Raw genomic sequence first — 10,162 nt, 5'->3', positions numbered from 1 at the left:
TACACAGTTACAATGTTTACATACATAACAGAGACAGAGAGTGACAGAGGCAGTGACAGAGACAGAGGGAGAGAGAGACAGAGAGAGAGACACAGAGACACAGAGAGAGAGAGAGACAGGGAGAAACACAGAGAGAGAGAGAGAGAGACAGGGAGAGACAGAGAGAGAGACAGAGAGAGAGAGAGAGACAGAGACTGAGAGAGAGACAGAGACTGAGAGAGAGAGAGAGAGAGAGAGAGAGAGAGAGAGACCGAGACGGGGAGAGGCAGAGACTGAGAGAGAGAGAGAGAGAGAGAGAGACAGAGACGGGGAGAGACAGAGACTGAGAGAGAGACAGAGAGAGAGAGAGAGAGAGAGACCGAGACGGGGAGAGACAGAGACTGAGAGAGAAAGAGAGAGAGAGAGAGACAGAGAGAGAGAGAGAGACAGAGACGGGGAGAGGCAGAGACTGAGAGAGAGAGAGAGAGAGAGAGAGACAGAGACGGGGAGAGACAGAGACTGAGAGAGAGACAGAGAGAGAGAGAGAGAGAGAGACAGAGACGGGGAGAGACAGAGACTGAGAGAGAGAGAGAGAGAGTCTCTGCCAGGAAAACGTTCTCATCTGATGGAGGTCTCCTCCTCCTCCTCCTCCTCCTCCTCCTCCTCCTCCTCCTCCTCCGCATTCTCACGTTGCTGAAATCGACAACCATCACCGCGGCTCTCACAGCCCCCAGTGTCCGGCACAGAAACAGGCCATTGGGCCCACCGCTCCGTGCCGGGGTTTATGCTCCACACCAGCCCCCTCCCACCCCTCTCCATCTCACCCCCCCCATCACCATATCCTTCTATTCCTTTCTCCCTCATGTGTTTATCCAGCTTCCCCTTAAATGCATCGATACTATTCACCTCAACCCCTCCCTGTGGCAGCGAGTTCCACATTCTCACTGCTCTCTGGGTAAAGAAGTTTCTCCTGAATTCCCCATTGGGTTTATTACTGACTGTCTGATATTGATGGTCCCCAGTTCTGGTCTCCCCCACACAGGGAAATATCTTTTCTACGCCTACCCTATCGAACCCTTTCATAATCTCAAAGACCTCTATCAGGTCACCCCTCAACCTTCTCTTTTCCAGAGAAAACAGCCCCAGCCTGTTCAGTATTTCCTGATAGGTATATCGCCTCAGATCTGATATCATCGTTTGTGAATCATTTTTGAACCTTCTCCAGTGCCTCCTTATCCTTTTTATAATATGGAGAGCAGACACTAACAACTCCAACTCATTCTTTCCCAGGATCTCACAGCTTCAGAGGGAATAAGCTGCCGGGCTGTGGGAAGAGAGCGGGGGGAGTGGGACTGATTGGATCGCTCTGTCACAGAGCGGGCACAGGAACGATGGGCCCAAGGGCCTCCGTCGGAGCTGTACGAGTCTGTGATTCTATCCTCCCCTCCCTCAGTCTTCCTCTTATAAATAGTGTAACCAAGGGATATGGAGATCGGGCGAGAGGGGAATCTCATAGAAACGTTTAAAATTCTGACGGGACTGGACAGGTTAGATGCAGGAAGAATGTTCCCGATGTTGGGGAAGTCCAGAACCAGGGGTCACAGTCTAAGGATAAGGGGTAAGCCATTTAGGACCGAGATGAGGAGAAACTTCTTCACCCAGAGAGTGGTGAACCTGTGGAATTCTCTACCACAGAAAGTTGTTGAGGCCAATTCACTAAATATATTCAAAAAGGAGTTAGATGAAGTCCTTCCTACTAGGGGGATCAAGGGGTATGGCAAGAAAGCAGGAATGGGGTACTGAAGTTGCATGTTCAGCCATGAACTCATTGAATGGCGGTGCAGGCTCGAGGGGCCGAATGGCCTACTCCTGCACCTATTTCATATGTTCTTAAACTATTCAGTTCCAACCCCACCCACGAACCGTTAATTCCTGCTCACCCCGTTGACATTCTTTCTCTTTCAGGCCTGACCATGTCCCACATGACCTCTGACACTAGATCCTTGTCCGAATCGCTGACCCGTCCTTTCCCGTTCCGGCGCTGACTGACCCGCTCCGTCGTTCCGACAAATTATTTGAAGAATTTCAGCATTGCGGGGAATTTAACTGTGCACTTGAACACATACCACTCCCCACTGAGAGGGAAAGCAAACATTCTCCTGTTTCTGATCCACTGAGCCCAGTAAATGAGCTGACCCTGAGCCAATGAGGCAGTGCTCGAACCGCAGCAGGCAGCGAGCGACCGCTGCTAAATATTCACGTCCCTTTTCTCCTCGTATTATTCAAGAGTTATATTCTAGCAAGGAAAAGGAAAGGAGACACTTGCATTTCTATAGCGCCTTTCACGGCTACCGAACGTCCCAAAGCGCTTTACAGCCAATGAAGTACTTCTGAACTATGGTCACTGTTGTAATGTGGGAACCGCGGCAGCCAATTTGCGCACAGCAAGCTCCCACAAACAGCAATGTGGTAATGACCAGATAATCTGTTTCAGTGATGTTGATTGAGGGATAAATATTGGCCCCAGGACACCGGGGATAACTCCCCTGCTCTTCGTCGAAATTGTGGCCATGGGATTTCTTGAATCTGAGCGGGCAGACGGGGCCTCAATTTAACGCCCCATCCAAAAAACAGCAGCTTCAACAGTGCAGCACTCCCTCAGTACTGCCCCTCCGACAGTGCTGTGCTCCCTCAGTACTGCCCCTCCGACAGTGCAGCGCTCCCTCAGTACTGCCCCTCCGACAGTGCGGCACTCCCTCAGTACTGCCCCTCCGACAGTGCTGTGCTCCCTCAGTACTGCCCCTCCGACAGTGCAGCGCTCCCTCAGTACTGCCCCTCCGACAGTGCTGTGCTCCCGCAGTACTGCCCCTCCGACAGTGTGGCACTCCCTCAGTACTGCCCCTCCAACAGTGCAGCACTCCCTCAGTACTGCCCTCGGACAGTGCAACGCTCCCTCAGTACTACCCCTGCGACAGTGCAGCGCTCCCTCAGTACTGCCCCTCCGACAGTGTGGCACTCCCTCAGTACTGCCCCTCCGACAGTGCTGCGCTCCCTCAGTACTGCCCCTCCGACAGTGCAGCACTCCCTCAGTACTGCCCCTCTAACAGTGCAGCACTCCCTCAGTACTGTCCCTCCGACAGTGCAGTGCTCCCTCAGTACTGCCGCTCTGACAGTGCAGCGCTCCCTCAGTACTGTCCCTCTGACAGTGCAGTGCTCCCTCAGTACTGCCCCTCCGACAGTGCAGCACTCCCTCAGTACTGCCCCTCCGACAGTGCAGCACTCCCTCAGTACTGTCCCTCCGACAGTGCAGTGCTCCCTCAGTACTGCCCCTCTGACAGTGCGGTGCTCCCTCAGTACTGCCCCTCCGACAGTGCAGCACTCCCTCAGTACTGCCCCTCCGACAGTGCAGCACTCCCTCAGTACTGTCCCTCCGACAGTGCAGTGCTCCCTCAGTACTGCCCCTCTGACAGTGCGGTGCTCCCTCAGTACTGCCCCTCCGACAGTGCAGCACTCCCTCAGTACTGTCCCTCCGACAGTGCAGCACTCCCTCAGTACTGCCCCTCCGACAGTGCAGCACTCCCTCAGTACTGCCCCTCCAACAGTGCAGCGCTCCCTCAGCACTGCACTGGAGTGTCAGCCTAGATTTTGTGCTCAAGTCTCTGCAGTGCGACTTGAATACACAACCGTCCAACTCAGAGGTGAGAGTGCTGCCCACTGAGCAACAGCTGACACAGTGACAGGTATCCATGGTAACACCCCGATGCCCAACACCACAGCTATGGTAACATATGTGGGATGTCTCCATTGTGCATCACCGACTGTGGCAAGGGTTCTCTTCACACTCATACCTCATGTATTTGTAAATTAAAGAATAAATATACAAAAATCAGTAATAAACCCAATGGGGAATTCAGGAGAAACTTCTTTAAGATGGAGAATGAAAAAGTTAATTTGGAAACTCGGGTCCTGAACTTAAGGAAAGGTAACTTCGACGGTATGAGGCGTGAATTGGCTAGAATAGACTGGCAGAGGGTTGACGGTGGATGGGCAATGGCAAACTTTTAAAGATCACATGGATGAACGTCAGCAATTGTACATCCCTGTCTGGAGTAAAAATAAAATGGGAAAGGTGGATCAACCGTGGCTAACAAGAGACATTAAGGATAGTGTTAAAACCAAGAAAGAGGCATATAAATTGGCTAGAAAAAGCAACAAACCTGAGGACTGGGAGAAATTTAGAATTCAACAGAGGAGGACTAAGGGTTTAATTAGGAGGGGGAAAATAGAGTACGAAAGGAAGCTTTCAGGGAACATAAAAACTGACTGCAAAAACTTCTATAAATATGTGAAGAGAAAAAGATTAGTAAAGACAAACGTGGGTCCCTTGCAGTCGGATTCAGGTGAATTTATAATGGGGAACAAAGAAAAGGCAGACCAATTGAACCAATACTTCGGTTCTGTCTTCACAAAGGAAGATACAAATAACCTTCCGAATGTACTAGTGGACAGAGGGTCGAGTGAATATGAGGAACTGAAAGATATCCTTATTAGACGGGAAATTGTGTTTGGGAAATTGATGGGATTGAAGGCTGATAAATCCCCGGGTCCTGATAGTCTGCATCCCAGAGTACTTAAGGAAGTGGCCCGAGAAATAGTGGATGCATTGGTGATCATTTTCCAACAGTCTATCGACTCTGGATCAGTTCCTATGGACTGGAGGGTAGCTAATGTAACACCACTTTTTAAAAAAGGAGGGAGAGAGAAAACGGGAAATTATAGACCGGTTAGCCTGACATCAGTAGTGGGGAAAATGTTGGAATCAATTATTAAGGATGAAATAGCAGCCTATTTGGAAAGCAGTGACAGGATCGGTCCAAGTCAGCATGGATTTATGAAAGGGAAATCATGCTTGATGAATTTTCTGGAATTTTTTGAGGATGTAACTCGTAGAGTGGACAAGGGAGAACGAGTGGATGTGGTGTATTTGGACTTTCAAAAGGCTTTTGACAAGGTCCCGCACAAGAGATTGGTGTGCAAAATTAAAACACATGGTATTGGGGTAATGTACTGACGTGGATAGAGAACTGGTTGGCAGACAGGAAGCAGAGAGTCGGAATAAACAGGTTCTTTTCAGAATGGCAGGCAGTGACTAGTGGAGTGTCGCAGGGCTCAGTGCTGGGACCCCAGCTATTTACAGTATACATTAATGATCTGGATGAAGGAATAGAATGTAATATCTCCAAGTTTGCAGATGACACTAAGCTGGGTGGCGGTGTGAGCTATGAGGAGGACACTAAGAGGCTGCACGGTGACTTGGACAGGTTAGGTGAGTGGGCAAATACATGGCAGATGCAGTATAATGTGGATAAATGTGAGGTTATCCATTTTGGGGGCAAAAACACGAAGGCAGAATATTATCTGAATGGCGGCAAACTAGAAAAAGAGGAGGTGCAACGAGACCTGGGTATCATGGTTCATCAGTCATTGAAAGTGGGCATACAGGTACAGCAGGCGGTAAAGAAGGCAAATGGTATGTTGGCCTTCATAGCTAGGGGATTTGAATATAGGAGCAGGGAGGTCTTACTGAAGTTGTACAGGGCCTTAGTGAGGCCTCACCTGGAATATTGTGTTCAGTTTTGTTCACCTAGTCTGAGGAAGGACGTTCTTGCTATTGAGAGAGTGCAGCGAAAGTTCACCAGACTGATTCCAGGGATGGCTGGACTGTCATATGAGGAGAGACTGGATCAACTGGGCCTTTATTCACTGGAGTTTAGAAGGATGAAAGGGGATCTCATAGAAACATATAAGATTCTGACGGGTTAGATGCGGGAAGAATGTTCTTGATGTTGGGGAAATCCAGAACCAGGGGACATAGTCTTAGGATAAGGGGTAGGCCATTTAGGACTGAGATGAGGAGAAACTTCTTCACTCAGTGAGTTGTTGACCTGTGGAATTCCCTGACGCAGAGAGGTGTTGATGCCAGTTCATTGGATATAGTCAAGTGGGAGTTAGATGTGGCCCTTATGGCTAAAGGGATCAAGGGGTATGGAGAGAAAGCAGGAAAGGGGTACTGAAGGAATGATCAGCCATGAACTCATTGAATGGCGGTGCAGGCTCGAAGGGCCGAATGGCCTACTCCTGCACCTATTTTCTATGTTTCTATGTTTCTGTGTTTACCCAGAGAGTGGTGAGAATGTGGAACTCGTTGCCACAGGGAGGGGTTGAGGTGAATAGTATCGATGCATTTAAGGGGAAGCTGGATAAACACATGGGGGACAAAGGAACAGAAGGATATGGTGATGGGGTGAGATGGAGAGGGGTGGGAGGGGGCTGGTGTGGAGCATAAACCCCGGCACGGAGCGGTGGGCCCAATGGGCTGTGTCTGTGCCGGACACTGGGTGTAATTCCAGAGCTCACTATAAACCCGACGGGTCACTGATGTCCCTCAGGGAGGGAATCCTGCCGTCCTCAGCCGGTCTGGTCCTACACGTGACTCCAGGCCCACACTGCGAGGGTGGCTGTCAGCGGGAATTTCTAACCTGACCCGCCCATCGCGAAACTGACAGGATGGGGTGCAACGCTGGTGAACCCCCGCACCGCCACCGACACCCCCCCCCCGCACCGGCCCCACCCACAATCCCCCCCACCCCGCACCGCCCCTACCCACAATCCCCCACACCCTGGCCCCACCCACAATCCCCCATTCCCCCCCCACACTGCCCCCACCCACAATCCCCCCCACCCTGGCCCCACCCAAAATCCCCCCTTCCCCCCCCACACCGCCCCCACCCACAATCCCCCCCAGCCTACACCCCGCCCCCCGCACAATCCGCACCACTCCCCCCCCCCAACTGCCCCCCCACCCCGCACCGCCCCCACCCACACAGCCCCCTCCCGCCCCCCCCTTCCCAGTCCCCACGACCTCTCTCCCCACTGAAGTCAGTGGCGAACAATATTGGGCTGGGAACAAACCAGGGTTCCACCCAATCCCCTGGGATTCCCTCCTGGCCAGGCAGGTTAGAATGACCCTCCTTAATGCCTCAGGACAACTAGGGATGGGCAATAAATCACAGAATCATCAAGATTTACAGCACGGAAGGCCATTCGGCCCATTGTGTCCGCGCCGGCCGACAAAGAGCTACCCAGCCTAATCCCACTTTCCAGCTCTCGGTCCGTAGCCCTGTGGGTTACGGCACTTTCAGGTGCACATCCAAATACTTTTTAAATGTGGGGATGGTTTCTGCCTCTACCACCCTTTCAGGCCGTGAGTTCCAGACCCCCACCACCCTCTGGGTGAAGAAAGTTCTCCTTAACTCCCCTCTAATCCTTCTACCAATTACTTTAAATTTTCCCCCTGGTTGTTGACCCTTTGCTTACGGAAACAGGTCCTTCCTATCCACTCTATCCAGGCCCCTCATAATTTTATACACCTCAATCAGTCCCCGCTCAGCCTCCTCTGTTCCAGCCTTACCAGGGTCACTTGCATCAGAAGAACAAGCAGACAAAAAAGATATGCAGTACACTGTTCCAACGGAGCTCAACGCAAGCTCGAGGAACATCACTTCATCTTTCGTTTAGGCCCTTTACAGCCTTCTGGACTCAACATCAAGTTCAACAATTTCAGAGCGTAACCTCTGCCCATATTTTGTTTTTTTTCTGTTTTTCTCTCTCATTCCCACGCCAGCAGTTGATGATTTGGCCATCTCCATTTACACCCTCTCTAGACTCATCTTTGGTTCCTTAACTTGTCCCATTACCATCTCCTTCTGCCTCGCACCATCATCCCTTTTGTCTCTCTAATCTCTGCTGCCTTCCACCCTATCACAGACCTTCCCTTTTGTTCCTCCCTCCCGCCGCCCCCTTCCTCTGCTCCCCTGTACTCGCTTAAAAACCTGTTACAGCTCTAACTTTTCCCAGTTCTACGAAGGGTCATCGACCTGAAACGTTAACTCTGTTTCTCTCTCCACAGACGCTGCCTGACCCGCTGACTGTTTCCAGCATTTTCTGTTTGCATATGCAGTTTCTCCTCAAGCGAGCTGTTACTCAATTAGCTCTGGTATGAAGACAACAGCACAGGACACGGGGGAGGGTGACTGAGGTTTTCTGGAACTCACCACGGGGCCATGAGTCAGTACAAAAGCTGAATAGAAGATAGACATCTCCAAGAAACATGCATCAGTGCTTGTCCGCGACTTAGCTGTATTGGTCTTCCTCCAACCCTCCAGCACAATCTGTTTCTGCTTCGCTAAGCTGTGTCTTAATTTAATGTACTTTGGCCAAGTGCCCCAAGAGGACCAGCTGGTGAAGAACCTCACTGTAGGCAGCAGGGAATGCCACATCTCCCCGGCCCATGGCTCAGTTAATTACTCTCTGTCAGCGTGGTGTGACAACCCACCTGTCACGCTCTGGTTTTCATTTCCTTCCAGTGCCACCCTACTCTAATGCCTTCTCCTTATTCTTTGACTTTTTAAATTTTCGCTCACCTAAATCCTCCTCCCAACTAATTAGTTTAAAGCCCTCTCTACAGCCCGAGTTATTCGATTCACCAGGACCCTAGTCCCAGCACGGTCTAAGTGGAGCCCATCCCAATGGAACAGCTCCCTCTTACCCCAGTACTGGTGTCAGTGTCCCACGAACAAAAACCCATTTCTCCCACACCAGTCTTTGAGCCATGTGTTTAACTCTCTGACCTTATTTACTCTATGCAAATTTGCTCGTGGCTCAGGTATTAATCCAGAGATTATTACCTTTGTGGTTCTGCTTTTTAATTTAGAACCCCTATTCCATCATATTAGTTACATCTTCAAAATTCTCTTTGTCAAACACGATTTCCCTTTCATCAAACCATGTTGACAATGCTTTAACATATTACGATTTTCTAAGTGCTCTGTTACAATGTCCCTAATAATAGTTTCTAGCATTTTGCCTACGACTGATGTCAGGCTAGCTGGCCGAAAGTCCCTGTATTTTCCCTCCCTCTTTTCTTAAACAGCGGGGTTATGTTTCCTACCTTCCAATCCTGGGGGGCTGTTCTAGAATCTGGAGAATTCTGGAAGATTAATTCCAGTGCATCCACTATATCTGCAGCGTCTTGTTTTAAAACCCTAGGATGCAGGTCGTCGGGTCCAGGTGATTTGTTGCCGCTTAGTCCCATTAATTTCTCCAGTACTATGTCTTTACATACAATGATTCCTTTAAGTTCCTCATTCTCTCCAGATCCTTGGTTCCCCATTATTTCCAGAATGTTTTTTGTGTCTTCTACCGTGAAGACAGATACAAAGTATTTGTTTAGTCTCCCTGCCATGTCCTTACTGCCCCCTGTAATTTCTCCTGTCCCTGCCTCTAATGGGCCCACATTTACTTTCACTAATCTCATCCTATTTACATACCTATAGAAACATTTACAATCTGTTTTTATGTCTCTCGCTAATTTACTCATTTTTTTTTCTTTCAGTATCAATTTCTTGGTCCTCCTTTGCTGAATTCTAAAATCCTCCCAATCCTCGGGCTTACTGCTCTTTTTGGAAACATTTTAAGCCTCTTCCTTTGATCTAATACGATTTTTAACTTCTCTTGCTAGCCATGGTTGGACCCCTTTTATTGTGGGGTTTTTGTGCCATAAAAGGAATGTATATTTGTTGTAAATGATGTATTAATTCTTTAAATGCTAGCCATTGCTTGTCTCCCATCATATCTTTTAATGTAGTTTCCCAATCTACCTTAGCCAACTTGCTCCTTATACTTACGGAATTTGCTTTGTTTAGATTTAAGACCCTATTTTGGACTTAACTCAATCACTTTCAAACTCAGTATAAAATTCTATCATATTATAGAAACATAGAAACATAGAAAATAGGTACAGGAGTAGGCCATTCGGCCCTTCGAGCCTGCACCGCCATTCAATGTGTTCATGGCTGAATATGCAACTTCAGTACCCCATTCCTGCCATACCCCTTGATCCCCCTAGTAGTAAGGACTACATCTAACTCCTTTTTGAATATATTTAGTGAATTGGCCTCAACAACTTTCTGTGGTAGAGAATTCCACAGGTTCACCACTCTCTGGGTGAAGAAGTTTCTCCTCATCTCGGTCCTAAATGGCTTACCCCTTATCCTTAGACTGTGACCCCTGGTTCTGGACTTCCCCAACATTGGGAACATTCTTCCTGCATCTAACCTGTCTA

At 49.3% G+C, this 10,162-nt stretch overlaps 1 protein-coding gene across 1 annotated transcript in view; it reads right to left on the bottom strand.

Annotated features, from left to right (window-relative positions):
* Positions 1–597: 597 nt before the first annotated feature.
* The window catches only part of LOC139262807 (zinc-binding protein A33-like), a 55,234-nt gene continuing 45,669 nt past the window's right edge, over positions 598–10,162 (bottom strand). The window contains exon 4 of the mRNA XM_070877960.1: positions 598–672. Within this exon, the coding sequence (XP_070734061.1) occupies positions 598–672 (75 nt within the window). The remainder of the gene's footprint in view (positions 673–10,162) is intronic.

Source organism: Pristiophorus japonicus, chromosome 4 (genome assembly GCF_044704955.1).
Source record: "Pristiophorus japonicus isolate sPriJap1 chromosome 4, sPriJap1.hap1, whole genome shotgun sequence".
Classification (NCBI taxonomy): domain Eukaryota; kingdom Metazoa; phylum Chordata; class Chondrichthyes; family Pristiophoridae; genus Pristiophorus; species Pristiophorus japonicus.
This window is presented reverse-complemented; position numbering and strand designations above follow the sequence as displayed.